The sequence below is a fragment of the Salvelinus fontinalis genome, chromosome 30 (assembly GCF_029448725.1).
Source record: "Salvelinus fontinalis isolate EN_2023a chromosome 30, ASM2944872v1, whole genome shotgun sequence".
Taxonomy (NCBI): Eukaryota; Metazoa; Chordata; class Actinopteri; order Salmoniformes; family Salmonidae; genus Salvelinus; species Salvelinus fontinalis.
Window position 1 is genome coordinate 20,599,072 of NC_074694.1, and position 24,653 is coordinate 20,623,724.

The 24,653-nt window shown below is 43.3% G+C and overlaps 1 protein-coding gene across 1 annotated transcript in view; it reads left to right on the top strand.

The window, feature by feature from the left end:
* Positions 1-577: 577 nt before the first annotated feature.
* golga4 (golgin A4) overlaps positions 578-24,653 on the top strand; it is a 67,289-nt gene continuing 43,213 nt past the window's right edge. Inside the window, exons 1-10 of the mRNA XM_055889981.1 lie at positions 578-800; positions 8,282-8,362; positions 13,640-13,759; positions 17,670-17,738; positions 18,106-18,453; positions 19,740-19,787; positions 19,916-19,972; positions 22,190-22,288; positions 22,559-22,688; positions 23,762-23,952. Coding sequence (XP_055745956.1) covers positions 720-800; positions 8,282-8,362; positions 13,640-13,759; positions 17,670-17,738; positions 18,106-18,453; positions 19,740-19,787; positions 19,916-19,972; positions 22,190-22,288; positions 22,559-22,688; positions 23,762-23,952 — 1,224 coding nt within the window. The 5' untranslated portion in view covers positions 578-719. The remainder of the gene's footprint in view (positions 801-8,281; positions 8,363-13,639; positions 13,760-17,669; positions 17,739-18,105; positions 18,454-19,739; positions 19,788-19,915; positions 19,973-22,189; positions 22,289-22,558; positions 22,689-23,761; positions 23,953-24,653) is intronic.

Genomic DNA, 24,653 nt, shown 5'->3' on the forward strand with positions numbered 1-24,653 from the left:
CTTATATAAGTGCACGGCAACTATCTGCCCTCACATTTGCTAGAATGTTCCCATCTGGTCTCGCCTCCACTGCCTGCCTTCCGACTTTGAGGACAACATCTCCCATTGTTAGGCCGGAGACACGAGCGTCTCGTCATTATATCGACAATCTCTGCTAATCCTAAAGCTTGAATAAGGACGTGCCGAACTACCGAAAACAAACACAGTAAAACTGAAGTCAGAGATTACCAAGTTCCCAGTTGTTTTAAAAGCCGCATTAGTTTTAGACAACCTGTGTATACTCTGGTTTAACCATGTGATGAATAGATTACACGTTTCGGACTTGAGCGAGTTCCCGACACTTGACGCGTTCAAACAACTCGGAAATTTAGACTTCCAACTTCAGTGTGTTCAAGACAAGTGGGAACTCAGAAGTCATGATTTGACCTCGTTTTAATTCGAGTTCCCAGTTGTCATGAAAGCACCAACTGTGTCACCCCTTTGCCTGTTGAAATCTAGTACTGACTAGCATGTGAACGCTGCAGCACTGTCATTGTTTGTCCCACTCCGCTCGCCGTAGCTTAATACTCTGTCGCTCATTTTGCTCCACGTCGGCTGCACATGCGCACTACACTGGTCACCTGCAAGAAGAGACGAGTGACCATGAATAATACTAAATACAGGAATTACATTACAATAAAATACATTTCGCATGGAAGTAACAACATCTGGATGAAAAGATGTTCAAGAAACTAAAGCAGCAAAAGATAAACGAGGAGCAATTGCCGCAAAGGAATGCGCAGTCACCGCAACAGGCCCAGGTTGGTTTACGAGTTGTTAAACTCCGCTGTTCGAACTAACATGTCATGGTAGATAACTAGCGCGCTAGGCTAGTTGGTTTTCTACCTTAACGTTTTCGCTAAAACAACAACCATAGCCACATTCAAATGTCTATCTTCAAACTATTCTGCAAAACGACTCATTTGCTAGCTGCTCAGAACCGAAAGTGTGGCGATTCCCTAAAATCACGCCAATTCGATACAGTTACGACCGGAAGTGACCCCTTTGGTTGCAGGTTAGGATAATGCTTAATTATCCTAATCTGCTGCGTAATACGGCGTTAAAAACAACAGGGTACTCGGAAATCTCAAACGTCAGTGTGTTCAAGGCAACTGGGAACATGGACAAAAACGAGCTCGGACTGGGAAAAATCTTTTGAATGGTCCTCCAACTTGGAATTCCAACTGGCATCTTTCTAGAGTTCTAACCTGAAAATCGCTGACGTCATGATTTTCCGAGTTACCGGTTGTCTTGAAAGCACCATATGTTCTTTTAACCACTAAGGTATAATAAGAACTCCTAACCTGCTACGAAACGTTGAAAGCCAGTGATGTTTTTTTTTTTATCATTTGGAGAGTGAAGTCCTGTGTAGGTGTTTGAGCAACACTTGCCTCTTGACATGAGCAGAGAGGAATGGAAAGGTAGCTAGGGGGGTTAGGAGTAGAGGATGGGAAGAAGTGGGGTGGTAAAAGGTGGAGGTAGAGTAGTGAGAGTAAAGGTTAAGAAGAAGATGAAGCCTGAGGAGCCTTTGCATGTCTTGTCGAGGGAGAGTAGTGATGAGGGGTGTTCGGTTTTCAGTGTTGTACTGAGAAGTGGAGTTCAAGGTTTTGGTGAAATTTTATGATGAGGGTAGAGTCATGGCGGTCTGATCGCGTTGGCTAGGGAGTTGGAGAGTAAAGTAGGAGCATACCAGCAGCATACCACCCTGCATACCACTGCTGGCGTGCTTCTTAGCAGGGTTGGTCCTGTTCAGTCCCTGGATGAGAGACCAGATGCTGCTGCAAGTGGTTTTGGAGGGCCAGTAGGAGGCACTCTTTCCTCTGGTCTAAAAAATATCCCAATGCCCCAGGGCAGTGATTGGGGATACTGCCCTGTGTAGGGTGCCGTCTTCCGGATGGGACGTTAAACGGGTGTCCTGACTCTCTGACGTCATTAAAGATCCCATGGCACTTATCGTAAGACATGGGGTGTTAACCCCGGTGTCCTGGCTAAATTCCCAATCTGGCCCTCAAACCATCACGGTCACCTAATATTCCCCAGTTTACGATTGGCTCATTCATCCCCCTCCTCTCCCCTGTAACTATTCCCCAGGTCGATGCTGTAAATGAGAACGTGTTCTCAGTCAATTTACCTGGTAAAATAACGGATACAAATTTAAAAATCAGAGGTTGTGTCTGCTAAAGTTCTTTGTGATGGAAGTTTGGTGGTGTGTATCAATGTTAAACAGTATGGGAAGGCGCTCAAACTCAAGCAGGTATGTAAACGTGTGGTTGATAGTAGCCTGCTGGATCAAACTGGACGGCAGTGGGTGAAGGGAGTTATTACAGGAGTTCCAGAATTTGTTATCGTGAAATAAATAAAGGACCACTTGAAGGGAGGCTCTCTTAATGAGGCAAAGCGCCTTCAGATGACACGAGATGAGAAGAAGGTGGATAGCCTGTCAGTGCTACTAAACTTTAAGGATCAGGTACTGCCAGAAAAACATAGGATTGGTTATGAGTTATCATGTGCGAGCTTATGTTCCGAAACCATTGTGTTACAATAACTGTCAAAGGTTTGGGCATGTGGCGACAGTGTGTAAAGGAAAAAGGAGATGTGGGGAGAACATGCACATGGGGAATCTGGAGACTGGGTCCAGTTAAAGTGCTGTAACTACTATCAAGTGTGAAACAACTATCAACCCATAGTGTGGCTGATGGGGGTTGTGGAGTCATGAAAAGACAGTTGTAAGTGCAGCAGGTGAGGAGTGAGCGTAAAATCTCGTATGCAGAAGCAGTGAAGGTAGTTCACACAGAAACAAGCGGGGAACCTAGAAGAGCAGATATTCCAGGGCAGGGCAGGTTGGGTTGCAGGTTGGGCGTGATGTAGTGAGCAGAATGGGGGAGAACACAAGACTGGTAGGAGACATGAGGCAGGTTGTTACATTTGTGACAGAAGCAATCAATTGCACATAAAAATGACAATCTAAGACTAAGAAGATACCGATCATAGTGGAGCAGGCAGTGAAGTATCTTGGGATCACAGGACTGACATGGGAAAATGTACAGGATGACCTCAATAAGATTGAGAATCATTCTAGCCAGGAATCATTTTTTGGTTAGTTGTCATAATGATGTTAATCCTTCAATGGAATGCCAGAAGTTTGATGGCTAATGGGCAGGAGTTCAAACAACAGTTTCTTGAGGAGTTACCAGCCAAACCTGATGTGTTATGTCTCCAGGAGACATAGCTGAAACCTACTCTATATTTTTTTAATACAAGGTTATGTTGCAGTCTGTAAAGATAGGGGAGGAGGGGTGTATGCTACCTTTATAAAGCGTGTGATCCCATATAGGCATGTGGGAGAGGGAATTGAACAGGAGTATGTAGTGGTTGGGAGGGGGAATATGCTCATAGGGACATTTTACAACCCCTGTAAGAGAGTTGCTGGCCCTTGGGAATGTAGAAGGTCAAGATAGGAGACGGGTAACGTGGTGTGGGGATTTTAACGCTCATAGTACGCTCTGGGGAAGGGTACGGATAGATGGAAATGGACAAGTGTTGGAGGATCTACTTGATGAGAAAGGGCTTGAGTCTTAATAATGGCCGGGGAACCAGGATTGACCCAGTAACTGGAAATTAATCTGCTCTGAATCTTACTCTGATCTCAAGTTCAATGGCAGGTAGATGTAGTTAGGAGGTTTTAGAGGAATCTACAGGGGGTAGTGATCACTATCATATCATGTGTACTGTGGGAATGAGGGTGGAAAATTCAGTAGGACATTCCATTTTTTTTAATTGAACCTTTATTTAACTTGGCAAGTCAGTTAAGAACAAATACTTATTTACAATGAAGGCCTACACCGGCCAAACCCGGACGATACTGGGCCAATTGTGTGCCGCTCTATGGGAATCCCAATCATGGCCGGTTGTGATACAGCCTGGATTCGAAACAGGGTCTCTGTAGTGAAGCCTCTAGCACTGAGATGCAGTGCCTTAGACCGCTGCGTCACTCAGGAGCCCAAATGGATTGGATTGAGGAGATGGATATTTGGAAAAGCGGAGTGGGGTCAGTTTCAGGACTTGAGTGAACAGGAGCTGTCTCAGGTTGATCTCAATTCAGGTATAGAAACAGTGAATGATAGAGTAAGAGGTGCAATAGTAGGGGCTGCAAGCCAAGGGATTCCTATGGGTACAGTAAGGCGAACGAGTAACTCAGTTCCCTGGTGGACTGAGGAGTGTAGAGAAGCTGTGAAAGATAGGAAGCGGGCTTTCAGAATGTTGAAACGGTCCCATAATTTCCAGCACAGGATTCAGTATGAACAAGCACAAGCAGTAGTAAGGAGGATCATTAGGACAGATAAGAGGCAGGACCACTCCTGTGAGAGAGGTTTGGGGGATGATTTAGAAGATGAGTAAGGTCAGATGAGATTGGGATCTCCCTGTGCTGAAAAGTGGTGAGATGGTTGCAGTGAGAGATATGGAGAAAGTAGAGATGTTAGCCCAGGCATTTGTGAAGGTGCACAGCTCAAATAATCTGACAGAAGAGGGGCAGCATGGGGGAGAGAGGGTCAAAGGAGAGCATCTGGAGGTCCTGGATCAGAGAGCAATGGTGGAGGATGCATTGAATGCCCCTTTTATGTGGCCTAAGATGAAGAGAACTTTAGCTAAAGCTGGGGTAGCATATCCTGAGAGGAGGAGATGTTACATCATGATGGTTCGTCTCAGTGACACTGCAATGAGGAAAGTATTGTGCCTTTACAATAAGGTGTGGCAGGAAGAGAAACTGCCTGGAAGTTGGAAGCAGGCTTTAGTGGTGCCGATATGGAAACCAGGGAAATACCCTACTTGTCCTTCAAGCTATAGGCCGATAGCATTCACATCTCATGTATGTAAACTTATGGAAAGGATGATAACAGAAAGGCTGACTTACTTTCTGGAGAGTAGAGGACTAATGTCACCAGACTAAAGTGGGTTCAGAAAAGGCAGGGGAACGATGGATCTTGTGCTGTGCCTTGAGTCAGTCATATGGAAGGAACAGGCAAATATGGAGGTGGTAGCTGTTTCCTTTGATGTACAGAAGGCCTGATATGATGTGGAAGGATGTCAGGGGGGTTGGAGGAAAGGTTTTTAACTGGATAAGGGTTTTTCTTTTGGCCGATCAATAGAAGTGAGGGTGTGGAGCTCTTTGTCAGAAAGCTATGAGGTAGATAATGGTACCTCCCAGGGAACTGTCATTAGTCCTTTGTTCTCTATTACGATTGGCAATGTGTTATCCTAGGTGAGACCTGATATTGGGAGGTCATTGTTTGCGGATGACGGGGCACTGTGGAAGAGAGGGAGAAATATTACCCATACAGCCAGGAAAGTTCAAGAAGCGATTAGTGAAGTTGATCAGTGGTCCATCAGGTGGGGCTTTGAATTTTCAGTTGAGAAAACACCGGGGGGGGGGGTTTCTACATGAAGGTTGGGGAGGAAATATACTTGAAGCTGTATGGAAGGAATCTGGAGAGGGTGGGAGGGTTTAGGTTGCTGGGGGTCTGGTTTGACACTCAAATGACATGGACAGAGCATGTTAATAACAGTAGTTCTCAAAGGAAAGAAAATATTGAATGTGATGCGTTGCCTGTCAGGAATGGAGTGGGCGGCAGATAGAATGGTGTTAAATGCTATATATATAGCGCTGTTAAGGTCCTCACTGGATTATGGAAGTGTAGCATATGGATCAGCAGCTCAGACATCTTTAAAACGTTTTTTTAAAAGCTAGATGTAATCCAGGACCAAGCCCAAAGACTTTGTTGTGGAGCAGTCAGGACCTCCCCGGTGGCAGCGATGCAGGTAGAATTGAGAGAGTTGCTGTTAAAGTTAAGACATCTAACCATGACATATTGAGGACATAAGGTTACACATCCTAAATAAAAGGTACTCCTATGGTGCTGGGAACACTAACAAAATCCGAATACAAGTTTTGGTTGGATAGTAAATGGCATGGCGAGAGAGATGGGGTTGTTTGGGAGGGAGTTTGTGGTTCTTCCTGCTATCCCACCTTGGTTGCTCCCTCAGCCAGTGATAGATTCAGGATTGCTTGAGATGGTAAGAGCTATTGAGGAAAGAGTAGATTTAGTTGTAAGTGAACATTTTAAGAACCCAATACTATGCTTTCTTGAATATATTCACATATGGATCTAAGGACCCCAAACAGCTTTTAGTGTTCCTGAGTTTAAGGTGGCAGTGACAAAAAGCAACGGATAATTTATCTGTTTACACAATGGAGTTGATGGCCATACTCTTGGCTGCAGAGTGGGTGGAGGAGGTGAGGCCAGGCAGGGTACTTATCTGCTCTGATTCCTGTGTAGCACTGATGAGCTTCAAATCATTTGTGTCTCGGGGCAGACAGATGTGTTGTATGAGGTTTTGCAGTGCTTGTATAGGGTAAGACTAATGGGGATATTTGTGATGTTCCTCTGGGTACCAGCTCATGTGGGAGTAGAATTATTATTCTTTTTTTTGCTGATATATATTTTTTTAAACATAACCTTTATTTAACTAGGCAGTTCAGTTAAGAAAAATTAGTATTTACAAAATCGCCAAGCAGGCTCTTAAACATCCTAATGTTGAGATGGAATTGTCAATCAGTGAAGCAGAAGCCAAGGGGTTGGTTAAAAACTAATGACAAGAGTTGTGGAAAAGGGAGGGAAAGGGAAGACACCTGTATAAGGTTCAGGAAAAGGTGGGGGTAGGGAGGTCCTCAGGCTGAGCGACAAGGGAGGATAGTGTAATCGCAAGGCTGAGACAGACACACAAGGCTCAATAGTACATTGAAATTGGTGGGGACATATCCAACTAGGAGTTGTGATCATTGTCAGGAGGAGATGGAGACAGTGGAACACGTTCTATTTCAATGCCAGAAATATGGGAGGAAAAGGGAGCAATTGTTATTATATTTGAGAAGTAATGAAGAGCCAAGATTAAGTGAACTGCTGGGGGAATCTTCAGGGGATTTAGTATTTAATTATGTATTTTGTTTCCTTGAGGCAAGAATAGACCTTCCCTGGCTCTGATCCACACTCCAGTCCAGTTGGTGGTGGTAATGCACCTTAAAGTTGGTTGCCAACCGCTATAAAAAAAAATCCACAGAAGAAGAAAGGGCCTCCTGAATGGCGCAGAGGTCTAAGGCACTGCATCGCAGTGCTTGAGGTGTCACTAAAGCTCCGGGTTTGATCCCAGGCTGTGTCACTGCCGGCCTTGACCGGAAGACCCATGAGGCGGTGCACAATTGGCCCAGCATCGTCTGGGTTAGGAGAGGGTTTGGCCGGCCGGCTCCTTGTGGCGGGCCGGCGCCTGCAAGCTGACTTAGGTCACCAGTTGGACAGAGTTTCCTCCAACACATTGGTGCGAGCTGGCTTATGGGTTAAGCGAGCAGTGTGTCAAGAAGCTGTGTGTCTTGCCAGGGTCGTGTTTTGGAGGACGCATGGCTCTCAACCCGACTCCGTAGCGGAGTTGCAGCAATGGAACAAGACTGTAACTACCTATTGGGCAGCATGAAAATGTGGAGAAATGGGTAAAAGTACAACAAAGAAAGAAAGAAGAATGGTACGGAAAGTCACTTCCGGTCGTAGATGTATCGAAGTGTCATGTTTTTAGGGAGTCATGTCTGAGCAGCTTCAAAACAAAGTCTAGCTAGCTAGCTAGGCTAATCTATACTAGAGTCATGTGACTTTAAAAAAAAACACAATAGCAGAACAATAATCATAGTTTTGTCTACATTTAATCAAACAAGTGTAGCTGTCTGTGGAACCATTACATTTGTCCCAGCCAGCCAGATCATCTTTAAATAATTGATTGACTGGACTTGTTAGTACTGTAGCTACAGTTCCTTGTAACTGTCTAGCCAGTCAGCTGGTGGCTTCATTTGGACAGCTCCATGCATGTCACTCCTACTGGATAATCATTTATTTTTATCCCATGATGTCTGTGTTTCTCAAGGTAATGTTTTTTTCCATAGTCTGTGTCTATAAAACCTGTCTGTCAAGCTGGCAATGTTTACAGAAAATAGTAGCCTATTGTTTAGTGAGGGTAGCTTGGTCTTTTAGTGAGTCAACACTAGAATCTTACCTAAAGATAGCCAAGGTAAAAAACAATATTATCTAGCTTTAACAGATGCATATTTCTTGTGTAGAGTGAAATCCTTACTCTGTGGACTTGAACATGTTGGACAAATGTGTTGTTTATATCATGATAAATATCAATAATTTTCCCTAAGATGGGCCCTGGAGAGAGACGTAGCAGCCACACACACCCCTCCCTGCACCAAGATACCTCAGCCTCACCTAGTGATAGAGAGGTAAGACATGAGCCTCAATGACGTATGTAATATCATCTGACCTACACTAAAGTCTTCTGTTGATGTGCTTTGGCTCTACACTGCAACAGCAACTTGTGCCGGCAGGAGAAATTGGCCTACAGTATGCACTGCCTTCTTAGGATCACTTTCTTATAAGGATTGCTTGAAATAATGTTATATTAGTCCTAGATCTTACGCTTCGGGCTAGTTTCTCGGAAACCTATGAAGCCTAGTCCTGCCCAGACTACAAAACACTTTCAATTGAGGTTCTAGAAACTAAGATTAATCTGTGTTCAGGAAACTGTCCCTCATCATTAGACATAGATGATATGATGTGTAGGTCCCAAAGCCCTGGTTACCTTCTCTTCCTCCAACACCTCTTGGAATGATGACTTCAACTCAGGTCCTGGAGGGTCAAAAAACTTCTGGTTTTCACCTTCTCCTTCGAATCAGGGACTGATTCAGACCTCGGACACCAGGGGCCTCATTTATCAATATTACGTATATACTATTCTAAAATACTACTTTCGAACGGAATTTAGAATGTTCGTACGAATAGAAAAAGGGTGATTTATCAAATAATCTTATGAGCCTCATACGTACACCGGTAGGAAGTAACTATCGTGGAAATTCTAACCAAAAAGAAGAGAGACTATAGATTCTTCAAACAACAACTTGGAGCAGTTAACAATCACTCAATCGTGCAGAGTTAAGGGCCCAATGAACAGAGTTGGGTTTCAGCTTTTATAGGACAGTACAACGTCTTTGTTTACATGGTGGTTAGCAGATGTGTGGAAACAGGGGCGGGAACATGGTGTAAAAGGTGATTCGCTTGTCTGTGCAGATTAAGATAGCTGATGTTGCCACAGCTCGCACCATTGTCTGTTCCTTCCTGCACGTTTCCACACAGCTGAGTTCCTGCAGATAGTAAAACATGGGATATGTCACATGCTGCGGTCGCACCCAAACGGCTCTTAGCTATACACCCAGTGTTATGACTAAGTCACACAGACACGTTTGTATCAGTAAAAAAACACTAACAAATAACAATAGATCGTTCTCTTAAGTGAAATGTTTAATTTGTAATTTTCCCCACATAACCATTGATAAATACCAATTGTTCTCAGTGCTCGTGCACTGATATATGGTCAAATTCCCCCCTTTAAAGCCTGTGGGGAATATACAACGCGGTGAGGTGCTAGTGTCAGAGATTGAGTACAACCAAAAGTTGTTATTTGACTCGCATAGTTGTGGCTTGACCAATAAAAAGAAAAACATGGCAACAAAGAGTAGACCATTAAGACAATAAGTTGCTTTAGCAATGACAAATCTACTTCAAAAGAGTAGGCAACACTCACCAATAAGCCATCCATCCTCGACAGCTCCCTCCTGTAGGTGTTTAGGCCAATATTGCTTTTATGCAGAATGAAAGAGTTGTACGTACCATCACATTCAGCAATGTCTTTTGCGCATCATATAGCCTATCACCTGCGCATTAAGAGTGGAAGCCTTCACATACAGTACCAAAAGTCAAAGGTTTGGACACACCTACTCTTTCAAGGGTTTTTCTTTATTTTTCTTTCTACGTTGTAGAATAATAGTGAAGACATCAAAACTATTAAATAGCAGTAACCATGTAGTAACCAAAAAAGTGTTAAACAAATCAAAATATATTTAAGATTTTAGATTCTTCAAAGTAGCTGCCCTTTGCCTTGATGACAGCTTTGCACACTCTTGGCATTTTCTCAATCAGCTTCACGAGGAATGCTTTTCCAACAGTCTTGAAGGAGTTCCCACATATGCTGAGCACTTGTTGGCTGCTTTGCCTTCCCTCTGCGTTCCAACTCATCCAAAACCATCTCAATTGGGTTGAGGTCAGGGGATTGTGGAGGCCAGGTCATCTAATGCAGCACTCAATCACACTCCTTGGTCAAATAGCCCTTACACAGCCTGGAGGTGTATTTTGGGTCATTGTCCTGTTGAAAAACAAATGATAGTCCCACTAACCACAAACCAGATGGGTTGGCGTATTGCTGCAGAATGCTGTGGTAGCCATGCTGGTTAAGTGTGCCTTGAATTCTAAATAAATCACAGACAGTGTCACCAGCAAAGCAACGTCACACCAACTCCCCTGTGCTTCATGATGGGAACCACACATACGGAGATCATCCGTTCACCTACTCTGTGTCTCACAAAGACACAGCGGTTGGAACCAGAAAACTTTGATTTGGACTCATCAGACCAAAGGACAGATTTCCACCGGTCTTATGTCCATTTCTTGTGTTTCTTGGCCCAAGCAAGTCTCTTCTTCTTATTGGTGTCCTTTAGTAGTGGTTTCTTTGCAGCAATTTGACCACGAAGGTCTGATTCACGCAGTCTCCTCTGAACAGTTGATGTGTCTGTTACTTGAACTATGTGAAGCATTTATTTGGGCTGCAATTTCTGAGGCTGGTAACTCTAATGAACGTATCCTCTGCAGCAGAGGTAACTCTGGGTTTTCCTTTCCTGTGGCGGTCCTCATGAATGCCAAGAGTGTGCAAAGCTGGCATCAAGGCAAAGGGTGGCTACTTTGAAGAATCTCAAATATAAAATATATTTGTGTAACACTTTTTTGGCTACTACATGATTCCATATGTGTTATTTCATAGTTTTGATGTCTTCACTATTATTCAACATTGTAGACAATAGTAAAAATTAAGAAAAACCCTTGAATGAGTAGGTGTTTAAACTTTTGACTGGTACTGCAGTTGAACTCATTGGGATGGTGTTTTAATGGTGACGTTTGTGCCGCCTTGCGGCGTTCGTATTTGGGAACCCATTGATGCAAAGAAAATCCTCTTGACTTCAACCTGTTGTGCGATGGTGTATGGAAATTGTATGTTAGTTTGTTTTGCTGCTGATTTGCATTCAAAACATTGTCTCATCGAGGGCTGTGAGATGCCGCTCAGCAAGCTCCCGCTAAAAAGTGGCCGTTGCCAAAAACCCGAGGGTGGATAGCACTTGGATGTGCACTGGAATGGCATGTCTTTGCCTTTTTAAAGTAGGTCTTAAATCCTTGCAAAAATCCTAGAAGATTGGCTCATCTGATATCGTTTCCCAAAATCAATCTGTACTTTTTGCAAAAAAAAGTCCCACCTGTCTCTTAAAAACACCTCTGCTAAATGCAGCGTGTGACAAATCTTCCAACAGAGCAAGATCAACCTAATTCGATTTCCCATTATCAAATCATTTTTTTGTATTTCAACAATGGTTTCACTTTCACACGTGCCTTTAATTTAACAAATGACTGTAGTTTATATGGATTATTATCGTAACAAATGCACTGATGTGGTCAGATGATATGCCTGTCAAGATATGTTGCATGAATTCACAATGGAAATACAAGGAAACTGAAAATTATTCAGATATTTTCAATATATATTTTCCCCATTCTACGCTTGACAGGCAGCAAGTTCCCTTATTCCACCACTTGGCATGGCTGTGTCTAAATTTACACACACTCTCAAGCAAACGTTCATATCGATAAATCTCACACCTTCCGTGGAAATTATCCCACACATGGTTTATGCACAGATTTGTGCCTTTGCATGATTGATAAATAAGGCCCCAGTGAGTGCAGTTTTCTACCAGAAGTGTTTCGGCCCTCCAGGACCTGAGTTCAAGAGCCCTGACTTGGGCCTATGTCTGCAGTGCTTCCAGAGGACTACGCCGCCATGATCTGCTGCATCATAAAACTGCCCTAATACATATCCAAGGGTGTAAAGTTTCTGTAGCCTCACCCAAAGGATAAGCTGTTCAACCAGTATTATCCCTTAAGTCTCAGCCCTGCATCGATTTAAAGCTGATTAAAACAAACCATGACCAACACGGATGGAGGCAATTCAGCCTAATTAGTGGAAATTGGGGACTAAGTAGTCAGACCATTCAGGGCCCCAGGGGTTCAGTTAAGGACCTGCTTAATTTCAATCACTTATTAGGCCTGAACTAGGTTTTTATCCAATAAATTACCAAATGAATAGGGTTAAGAAATATGTCCACTATTGAAAAGAAGCTAAACCTTTTTGACTGTCTTCACCAAGTCCTAGCCAATTGTTTGGTTATTTTATTGTTCAAGACTAGGATAGTACTTCAGTTAATTCCATGGGTGAACCACAATGTGTCGGCATGCCAAGTTTTTTTTCTAATGACCTCTGCCTTTGGAATGTAGCCTAAACAAGTGAGTGACGTGTTCTCAGGTAGACTGCTCTGAGGAAGTAGCCTAGGCCATTATGCAGCAATTAGGAACTCTGATCTATTGAGACAGACTTTTAAATTTAGTTAAGGATTAGGTGGATGGATCTCAATGAATGGCAATATATACAACAGCATTTTAATATTAGGACTTTGACTTATAGTGTTTTGTACAGTAAATCCAATTTGGCATATCCATGTCGTCAGATAAAAAAATATATACATTTTACCAAAGATCATAGGCTATACAACTTTATTTTCAACACATCACATTCATTTCAAAATCCATTGTAAGAAATAAGCTACCTCAGCAAATAAATTATTGATTCCGCATTTTAAATCTCAACTCAAGCCTAAGATATTCACCAACCAAATCCAGCCTGAGGTAGTGAATTGTAGGCTTAGATGTTTCAGGCTTCCAGCCCTTTGACAGCATCCGGCTTTATCATCTCCCCTGAAGGAATGCCATGCCCACTATATGGCTTCAGATAGCCTAGAGGCATCTTCTTCCTCCTCATCGTATTCAAATCATCTCTAGCTCACCGTCAGCTCCAGCCTTTACTCCTTTGACTTCACTGTTTCTGTGCCCCACAAAAATGTAGGCAAATTAGCCTCATAAAAATGTTTCGCTTAATGATGACTTGGACATCCTTGTTTCAAAGACAAGATATTGACATTTAGGCCTACCTTTCTATCAATCTCATGAAAGGCTATTTCACAATGGAGGACACAGATACTAGGATGTCAAATTCAGTAAATGCCACATAGCCCTACTGTTGATTGGGTGTTCTTTCCATCTTTTCTTTCTCTCTGTCTCTCTTTGACCAGTCTTTCGCTCTCTCTGTGTTTTTCCTCTGTCTCTTTGTCAGATTCTCTCACTTTCGTTTTCTCTCTCTGACCAGTGTCTCTCCAGAGAATCTGGGCAGAGACTACACTCTCCTCAGCGCTGTTTCACTCACTCTCATGGTGTTGTTGTTTTTCTCATTGCTCTCTGTCCCCCCCTCATCTGTCGTCCTGTTGACACATTGACCTTTGACCTGGGGTCAGGTGCTGGCCGGGATGATAGCCGAACCTGCTTTTCTCTCTGAGTATACTATCTTTGCTCTGGACCAATCAAAGCCACCCCCCAAAGCACCTCAGGCTCAGGTTGCTCAGGTAGCCAGTGCGGTGAGTTCGGTTCGCCCCCCTCACACCCACCCCTGCCTCCTCTCCTCCTCCTGCCCCTCTCGTTTTCCTTTCCTCGCTCCTGGGTAGAGGGTAGAGGAGCTGGCCTGCTGTTTAGAACCAGTGAAGACTGCTTGCACCCTGCTCTCTGTCTTTTCCTCCTCCTTATCTGTTTTCTTTGATGTTCGTAACTTGAAGGCATCTCATCCCCACCTAACCTTGCATCTAATCCCTTGGGAGTGATTGTTGGTTTGTAAATGTGACTGTTGGGATAGAAGCTTGTTGTGCTTTCGTCAGTATGCCGGTTTGTTGTTATCCAATAGTCTCTTTCAGTTGTCTCTGAATTGACAGAAATGGATGTTATGCCGATTCCCCTTTGTCTTTAGTTATCCTTTATAGTTGCTTGCCCCTGAAACCCTACCAACCTCCTGCATAGTTAACTATAGATTTTATTCCCTTCCTCGTTCCCACTTCTCACCCCAAAAGTTTTCTGTTTGGAGAGTTTATAGTCATGCAATCCACCTCCGTACCTTCTCTACTTAGCTTGCATAGTTGAAGCTTTTCCTAGAGCCATGAAAGATTTTCCTTGATTTCGTTTTATACATATTTACCCGTCTCAATATAATTGATTAGTAGTGGTCAAACAAACAGCCCATCCAACAATACAATACCCTTCCGTTTGGTGTTGAGTGACATATTTATATTAAAAAAGATCGTACACCAAAACAACCAAGCTGGTGTTGGGAACTAGAATAATGCAGGGGGAACTAGAATAATGCATTCCCATTCCTCCTCACTTCATCTATTGAAATACCATTGGAAAGTACCACACAATACATTGGTCTCAATCTCATGCTCTTAGAATAGACCAAGTTGTCCCCCCTGAAATATTTAGCTAGCCAGCAGGGTTGGGGTTGGCATTACAATTGACTTCCTGAATTTAAATGGAATTGACCCCACAGACAGACTAGGCTACAGGCTAGATTGCTGTTGAAAAACAGAGCACAATGGGCTGGCTAGCCTCATCTGTCTGTCTGGAGGATTTACACATGTTCTGCATTTAGAGATGGGCTTAAACCTTCTCTAGGCTGTCATCACACTCATCTACAATTAACAAGTTATCGTTACTCATTCTGTGTCTATTACGTGTTTTATTTTTCTATATTTTCTTTTTTTCTGCATTATTGGGAAGGGCCCGGGACCATTTAACAAAATATCATCACTCTTCACCTGCTTATAATATAGTATGTGTTTTACTATAACTTTGGAATCAACAGATATTGCAAATTATAGTACCTATTATTTAAACAAATAGCCTGACTCAGAGATATGTTACTGTTTTGAGCAATGTTAAGTTGGAATCACTTCCTAATATTAGCCCATAAATGTAATCTGTTTGTGGCCATGTGTGTGACCATGTGTATTTGTACAAAACATTTAACTTGAAAGTAAATGGTAAATGTGCCTTTTTTATAAACACGCAGCCTATTTGTTCCTCATAACTGCAGAGAGCTGTTCAGTTTAACACACTGACATACTAACCTGTCCTTAGCCCTCTTGGAGTCCTCTAGCAGCTAACCTGTTAGCCTACTTTCTTACTGTGTTTGAGTGCAGAGACTGCAGACGTCCTCTACTTCTGACCTCGAAACACAGTACCAGTGTAGCTCTGATTTCCACCGCCTGGTGTCTGGAAGCCAAGCCAGGCTGGCATAGTTGTCTGTTGACACAGTATCGTTAGTCATCTGTTGGCTTGGTACAACTGCAGAGGGGAAACTATGATGTGTCCTGAATGTCAGGGATGCACCCTATTCCCAACAAATGGAATACATAGTGCACTATGTAGGGAACACAGCCGACATCCTTCTGTTTGGCTAGATATCCCTTTATATGCCCTGCCAGATTGTGTACAACTACAGAGACTATGGCACATGTTGCTGGTACGCTAGCCTGACTGTCTGGAATGTCTGACACAGTACCACCATACCAGTACTGTTGTCATCTGCTAAAGATATCCCTTACAAACCTGCCCTGGCACATCCTCCAGCACTACACTGCTTATACCTATCCAGCCCCCTTAGATCTGCCAACATTGATGGGTTAGGGCCAAGGGGAAGGAGTAGAGAGCTAATTAGACAACCGGCTTACACACCCTGACAGACTGTGTAAAACTACAGAAAGACTGCATCCTGCTGTCTTCAGTGTTCCCATCCAGACTGTCAGTACGGTTAGTCATCATGCCTTGGCCAGTGGCCTAACAGACTGTGTACAACAACTAAAACTAGGCTGCTGGTCAATGATGCCACTGCCAGTCTTCACATCCAGAGTGACAGTACTGTTTTCCTCCTTTGTGTGCCCTGTCTGCACACACAGCCTAACGTAAACAGCATCTTGGAATGACTGTTTGGGTGTAGTTGTAGGCAGCCTTCAGAGTCTGGGTTGTAGGGGTGGGGATGGGTAGTGTCTAGACATTAGGCCATGTATAATTCATTGATTGAGAGCAAGTCAGGCCTGTTTTCCACTACTCTGAGTCTCTCACTCAGTCGCTCTGGGGCTCTTCCCTTTGTCTGCCTGGAAGACAGGGTTAGGGGGCATTGGTTTGACCTACAAACACTCACACTCAGATCCAAAGTCAAATGAAATGACCTGTTGTTGTAGTCAAAACAGACCCTGCTGCTTTGTAGCCTCACAGCAAACCAGACACATTGTGAAATGTGTCCCTTCTCATCAGTCTCAAATCGCAACCTCAAACTCCCATAATACATTTGTATAGAGGTTTTCATTTGTTGACCCATCATTTATTAATATTTTTGATACTTTGCAATGGGTGTATAACTCTGTCTGTAATACGTTTGTTTCATGTGTAAGTGTGCTCTCAACATTTCTTTGTAACTGGGACAGCTTCTTGACTGGTATAACTGGTCGGATTTAAAGATCACACTTGCAGAACACCCCTTGCTTTTCTTATCTGATATCATTGTTACTCAAAGGAGGAGAGGAGGGGAGGAAACTGTTAACAAGCTTACAAGTAGGCCAACAACTGGGTCGTGTTCATTAGGTCACTCTGTAGCAAAATATTTAATAACACTTTTAAAACTGAAGATGACAATTTCAGGCAACCCCTCCCTCTTTCAGTCCATTTTCTTCTGTTTGGTGGCTGATGCACCAAACTCTGATATTTTCAATAACCAACCAGCCAGGCTACCCAGCTAATGTTCACAACAACACTACTACACCTGTCTCTACTATGTTCTAGTTAACCTACTAAAACATCCTGCTGCAGTGATCCACAGCAATGCCAAACCTTTGACCTTCAACCTCTTCATCTACTGGCTCCTCTAATCAAGTTTGACTGTTTGTTTTGACCTCATGGCTACTGTGTAAAAAGATGGCTACCAGTTGTAGTTTTTAATGGCTACTAGTTGTAGTTCTATTTGAACTCCTATCTGTTCTGTTACTGTATGTTGTACAGTAGAGATGCCTTCTATCTTGTAATTTAACCCCTCTGTTTAATCCAAGTTTGCATGAGGGTACCCAACTACAGTACCCATAAGCCCCTGCATTGCTCCTGTCCTAGCAATACTAATATTCAGAGCCATGTATATACATGGCTCTGCTAATATTGCTTGATCCAATACAGAGTAATCAAGGTGTAGCGGTACTGTGCACGATGGCTGGGTGTGGGACATATGGAAGACTAACAGGTCCAGGTACCAGGGCGGCGTCTGAAATTGCACCCTATTCACTATGGCACCTATATAGTGCACTACTTTGTCACCAGGGCCCATAGTCAAAAGTAGTGGTCAAAAGTGTTGCACTACAGTATATAGGGAATAGTGTGCCATTACAGACACAGCCCTGGTTTAACCATGGCCTAAGTTGTTCTAACCTCTTTCTCTCCTGCCTCCTGCTACAGAGTGGCAGGAGAAGTGCCACAGGATCACCTAGAGGAAGCATCAATGGAGATGGGAGGGCTTCTCCTCAGGCAAGTTACCTCATTCTCCTAACACCTTTCTCTGGCTTTTCTGTTTCCATTTAAATGTGGTTATTGATGTGTCCTGAAGAGGTAATAAAGCAACTAAGAATACAAGTTAAGATGCTATGCCAGTTAGGCCTAATCAGCTGCAGAGGAAGATGCATTCTGATAAATGTGCCATTTGGATAAAGTCTAGGCCTAACAATAGGAGTGGTTTAGTTGATTATCTTTAACCCATGCATGTGGAAACACTCATTCATATCCCACGTGTCTCTAGCTATCTATGTACATTCCCATGTTTCAGTTCAATATAGTTGACTGCCATCTGGAAATTAATAACTTAAAGTAATACACTCTCCTGTCCATCCTCATACAGAGAGAAGAGCCCCAGTCGTTTGCCCAGAAGCTACAGCTCCGCGTCCCCTCTGTGGAGTCTCTCCTCCTCCGCGGTGCCAGCCGGGCCGAGGGCCTCTTCCGTTCCCCGTCTAAAGAGAGCCTGAACCGCAGCCCCTCTCTCAACTCCCTCACCCCCCTGGGGGAGAATGAGCCCCTGGCCTCCCCCTCTGTCACCCCAGCCTACGACCCTCCATCAGACATCGAGAGCGAGGCAGAGGAGTCGTATGGTAGCCCTGAGTCCCTGCCGGCCCTGTCTAAAGAACAGCTGATCCATCGGCTACACAGGGTGGAGAAGAGCCTGGGGAACTACAGAGGGAAATACTCAGAGGTGGGGGTCATGAGACACTACAGCAGTGGTACTACAGGGTACATCCTTTAGTGGGGCTTGTGGAAATCGGTCTCAAAAGAAATCAGTGTAATCACTAAATAATTCTCAGGTAATTACCAGTTCAGCAAGTCATTCAGAACGGCTAAAACAGGGAGGTGGCCTGCTGTATGTCTACAATACACCTCTATGGGATGTACAGGTCACTATGATCAGTCTTCTCTCGCTCATCCAGTTGGTCTCAAATACAGATGACCAGAGTAGGGAGTTGGCCTCCTATGCATACAGTGCATTGAGAAAGTATTCAGATCCTTTGACTTTTTACACATTTTGTTAAATGCCTCATTCCAAAATGGATGGAGAAAAAAAATCATCATCAATCTACACACTACCCTATCATGACAAAGCGAAAACAGGTTTTTAGAAATGTTTGCAAATGTATTCAAAATAAAACACAGAAATACCTTATTTACATAAGTATTCAGACCCTTTGCTATGAGACTCGAAATTGATCTCCGGTGCATGCTGTTTCCATTGATTACACAGCGTTGTACGAGATCTTCAGTTTCTTGGCAATTTCTCGCATGGAATAGACTTAATTTCTCAGAACAAGAATAGACTGACGAGTTTCAGAAGAAAGTTCTTTGTTTCTGGCCATTTCGAGCCTGTAATCGAACCCATAAATGCTGATGCTCCTGATACTCAACTAGTCTAAAGAAGGCCCGTTTTATTGCTTCTTTAATCAGGACAACAGTTTTCAGCTGGGCTAACATAATTGCAAAAGGGTTTTCTAATGATCAATTTGCCTTTTAAAATGATAAACTTGGATTAGCTAACACAACGTGCCATTGGAACACAGGAGTGATGGTTGCTGATAATGGGCCTCTGTACGCCTATGTAGATATTCCATTAAAAATCAGCCGTTTCCAACTACAATAGTCATTTACAACATGAACAATATCTACACTGTATTTCTGATCAATTTGATGTTATTTTAATGGACAAAAAATGTGCTTCTTTCAAAAACAATGATATTTCTAAGTGACCCCAAACTTTTGAACGTTAGTGTATGTTAAAAAAAATGTGTGTAACAATTTCTAAGAACCTGTTTTTGCTTTGTCGCTATGGAGTATTGTGTGTAGATTGATTAGACTGTAATATAACAAAATGGAACTCAAGGGGTCTGAATACTTTCTGGATATACTGTATATCTCTGTATGTACAGCTATATTTGATTTACCTTTCTAACTATTCTCCTTCTCTCTGTGTGTGTGTCTGTCTCTCTACAGTTGGTCACTACCTACAGAACAGTTCAGAGAGATAAGGAGAAGACCCAGGTGATTTTCATAAACCACCTCAACACCAGATTACATATAGTGATGCTCTGTACTATTGGGAGGATGGAGGAATGATTTTATCCACACTCGCTGAATGCTGATGTAGTCTTTTCTGCTTTTCCCCTCAGGCCATTCTCAGTCAGAGTCAAGACAAAGCTCTCCGTAGGATAGGGGAGTTGAGAGAGGTACGAGAGTATGACCATGAACACCATCTGTTTCTGTTAAATACCAGTGTATGTCTGTACTATTTTTGTCTTACTATCCCTAGGAAAGTACTGTCTATGGGGTCTTATTTTACTCTGTTATGACCCGTTACTCTCTCTGAACTCAAAAGCTTTTAGGATGCGGGCAACCGCTGTCACAGCATTAGAGGTGGAGGTCCTGAAATCTTTCTGTCCTGACCCAAAAAACAGGAGCTGAGCCAAAGGAAGGAAGTCAAGAGCAGTAGGTTAGCTAAGCCAAGGACGGAGCAGTAGGTTAGCTAAGCCAAGGACGGAGCAGTAGGTTAGCTAAGCCAAGGACGGAGCAGTAGGTTAGCTAAGCCAAGGACGGAGCAGTAGGTTAGCTAAGCCAAGGACGGAGCAGTAGGTTAGCTAAGCCAAGGACGGAGCAGTAGGTTAGCTAAGCCAAGGACGGAGCAGTAGGTTAGCTAAGCCAAGGACGGAGCAGTAGGTTAGCTAAGCCAAGGACGGAGCAGTAGGTTAGCTAAGCCAAGGACGGAGCAGTAGGTTAGCTAAGCCAAGGACGGAGCAGTAGGTTAGCTAAGCCAAGGACGGAGCAGTAGGTTAGCTAAGCCAAGGACGGAGCAGTAGGTTAGCTAAGCCAAGGACGGAGCAGTAGGTTAGCTAAGCCAAGGACGGAGCAGTAGGTTAGCTAAGCCAAGGACGGAGCAGTAGGTTAGCTAAGCCAAGGACGGAGCAGTAGGTTAGCTAAGCCAAGGACGGAGCAGTAGGTTAGCTAAGCCAAGGACGGAGCAGTAGGTTAGCTAAGCCAAGGACGGAGCAGTAGGTTAGCTAAGCCAAGGACGGAGCAGTAGGTTAGCTAAACCAAGGACGGAGCAGTAGGTTAGCTAAGACAAGGAAAGTGAGGACGGAACAGTTGGTTAGCTAAGACAAGGAAAGTGAAGACGGAACAGTAGCTTAGCTAAGACAAGGAAAGTGAAGACGGAACAGTAGGTTAGCTAAGACAAGGAAAGTGAAGACGGAACAGTAGGTTAGCTAAGACAAGGAAAGTGAGGACGGAACAGTAGGTTAGCTAAGACAAGGAAAGTGAGGACCGAACAGTTGGTTAGCTAAGACAAGGAAAGTAAGGACGGAACAGTAGGTTAGCTAAGACAAGGAAAGTGAGGACGGAACAGTTGGTTAGCTAAGACAAGGAAAGTGAAGAAGGAACAGTAGGTTAGCTAAGACAAGGGAAGTGAAGACGGAACAGTAGGTTAGCTAAGACAAGGAAAGTGAAGACGGAACAGTAGGTTAGCTAAGACAAGGAAAGTGAGGACGGAACAGTAGGTTAGCTAAGACAAGGAAAGTGAAGACGGAACAGTAGGTTAGCTAAGACAAGGAAAGTGAAGACGGAACAGTAGGTTAGCTAAGACAAGGAAAGTGAAGACGGAACAGTAGGTTAGCTAAGACAAGGAAAGTGAAGACGGAACAGTAGGTTAGCTAAGACAAGGAAAGTGAAGACGGAACAGTAGGTTAGCTAAGACAAGGAAAGTGAAGACGGAACAGTAGGTTAGCTAAGACAAGGAAAGTGAAGACGAAACAGTAGGTTAGCTAAGACAAGGAAAGTGAGGCAGGAGCTCAGCTAACTCAATGAAAGAGAGGAATGAGCAGTAGGTTAGCTAAAACAAGTGGTAGGGAGTGGAGAAAACAGCATATTTTCATTATCAGAACACGATAAGGCATTGCAGGTGACTTGTTTGAACTTGTGTGATGTAATTCACTGAGACTCTCACCTGTGTTTGTAGGAAAGAAAACTTTCCCTGGTTGAAATGGTGCAGTGTGCCCTGCATGTAGGAAGTATTGGAACACTTCTCTGGCTCATGATTGTGATAATAAGGCGATCAGTGGGAGCAAGGCAATTCACAGAACTACTCACTATGAGACCCAGATTAGTAGTTCTGTGAATTGCCTTGCTCCCACTGATCGCCTTATTATCACAATCATGAGCCAGAGAAGTGTTCCAATACTTCCTACATGCAGGGCACACTGCACCATTTCAACCAGGGAAAGTTTTCTTTCCTACAAACACAGGTGAGAGTCTCAGTGGGAAGTAGGGTGTTATTGTAAATCAGTCATTCTGAGTGGTACGACTGCACTGTAGGTGATCGCAAACACACTATATTCCTCACCAAGAGCTGTGTGTATTAAGGCACTGTGTTATATGACAATGTTTCTCCCCAGGAGTTGCACATGGACCAGCAGGCTAAGAAGCACCTTCAGGAGGAGTTTGATGCTGCCCTGGAGGAGAAGGACCAGATGATTACTGTGCTTCAGACCCAGGTGTTTATATACAATACAGGGCAGTTTTCACGTTTTGTTACATTTTTGTTCAATGTAAAATGCATCACGTTGGCATTTGCCCCCACTGATCTGTACAACAACATAAAGTATAAGAATAATGATACCATTTCTACAACTGATTTAAAATAAAATGTGTTTCAATGAGTGTATGCTGAACACTGTCAGTATAATCTTGACTGTAGAATAATATCTGGTCTTCAGCCTGTGTTGCTCTGTGTTTTGACTGTGTGATCCCTCCTCCTCTGTCAGGTTGCCCTGATGAAGAAACATCTGAAGGGGATTCCTGGTGGAGCTCTGGCTCCTGAGGTTGAACATCCTCTCCAGGCTGAATATGCTCCAGACTCCACCTCTGCCCCACAGAGCCCCTTCAAAGACGCAGGTACTATACAGTACAGACACTATGCTGACTCACACCCCTGATAGATGATGATGTGTAGATGGACAGTAGCAGACCTGCGTTCAAATAGTATTGTCTGGTGCAATGTAACCAATTGAATAGTGCCTAAGGTGCAAACCCTCTACACCTCTGGCACTCTAGGCAGGCTAAACCAAACACATAGTGTTTGGATTTCAAATACTATTTTCACCCAGGTCTGAGTAATGTAGTGTTGAAATGTTTAGAGCCATTTGTCTTTTATCACATTTATTGAGTATATTTAAAGGGATTAATCACCCAAATTACGAAATTACACATTGGTTTCCTTACCCTGTAAGCAGTCTATAGACAAGGTATGACGGCAATCCATGCTTTGATTTTGTTTCCCTGGCACTGTTTAAACATTCAAATGTTTTAGCGTTTGTGGCATAAATCCCATTCAAGTCATGGGACCGATTATTAGCATTTTACACACGTTTTATTTATTTTATTTAACCTTTATTTAACTTCATTTAAAATCATCAGAAAGTATCTCAAATCGATTGTAAAGCTCAACAAAGTGACTTATAGATGTTTTGAACATGAATTGTGAAAAATGCAAATATCGGTCGCATGACTTAAATGGGATTTGTGCCACAAATGCTGAAACATTAGCATGTGGAAACAGTGCCAGGGACACTAAACCAAAGCATGGATAGCTGTCATACCTTGTCCATAGACTGCTCACAGGGTAAGGAAATCAATGTGTAATGTATGTGAATTATCCCTTTAACACATAAAACCACAACACCAATCCTCTTATTCAGAGGGGTTGGGTTAAATGCGGAAGACACATTTCAGTTGAATGCATTCAATTGTACAACTGACTAGTTATCCCCCTTTCCTTAACGCCTCAGTACTCCCCTTTTTCTGACTGAGCCGCGTTACCTCATCTAAACTGCAGAAGGCAGCACTGACCCAGTGAAAACCATGGATAGGATTAGAACATATATACAGTATGTATATCTATGTAATAGAACATGTATCTCTCCATGGTAATCCCTTTCTCACTAAGCTGTGTTACCTCTTCCAAACAGCAGAGGGCATCACTGACCCATCTAAAAGCATGGAGGTGCTGCAGAAGAGGGTGACTCGCCAGGAGAATCTGCTCCAGAAGTGTAAGGAGCTGCTGAAGACACACAAGGAGCGCAGTGCCCAGCTGACCAGTGAGAACGACACTCTGCAGGAGCAGCTGCAGGAGAGACTGCAGGAGCTGGAGAAAACCAAGGTGTGTTAACCAATGTCATTGGAGGCTGGTGGAGGGAGAAATGGAGATGATGTATTGTGATAGTATTCCATGGCTGGAATGGAGTAAATGGAACGGTATGAAACACGTAATCATAAATTATCAATATTGCATTCCGGCCGTTACAATTAGCCATTTTGTTTAGAAACCGTCACATGGCTCTTCTAATCAACTTTTCTGGAAAGATAGCTTACCCTTCACCCTGGAATACACATTTTAGAAGACCATTTTCCACATATGGCCGCCTGTACTTAGTACACTGTAGTTTTGAAAGGAGTTCATTATATGGGGCTGAAGAGTGAGTGTCTGAACCACAGAAATGAAGACTATGGTGTGAAAAGTAACATGTTTCACAACACTGTTTTAGAAATCATCCAATGGAGTCTTGATGGTTTAGTGATCATGTGCCTGGTCTGTGGCTTCACTATCTATTTCTATGACACACACTACTGCTCGGGAAGGGTGAGGCCCTCATAACGAGACAGAGCTCCAAAGTACACAATGTATGGAAAAGGGTGCCATATGTAGGGAATAGGGTGCTATTTACGACTCATCCCAGGGGCTGACCAAGGTCATGTCATTTAGCTAACTTTGTGACATTTATTCAGTTTAATACCACAACATTGTTCTTTGGTGGAATAATAAGTACATGGTTTAGTTTGGCTGTGGTGTCTGTCGTTTTC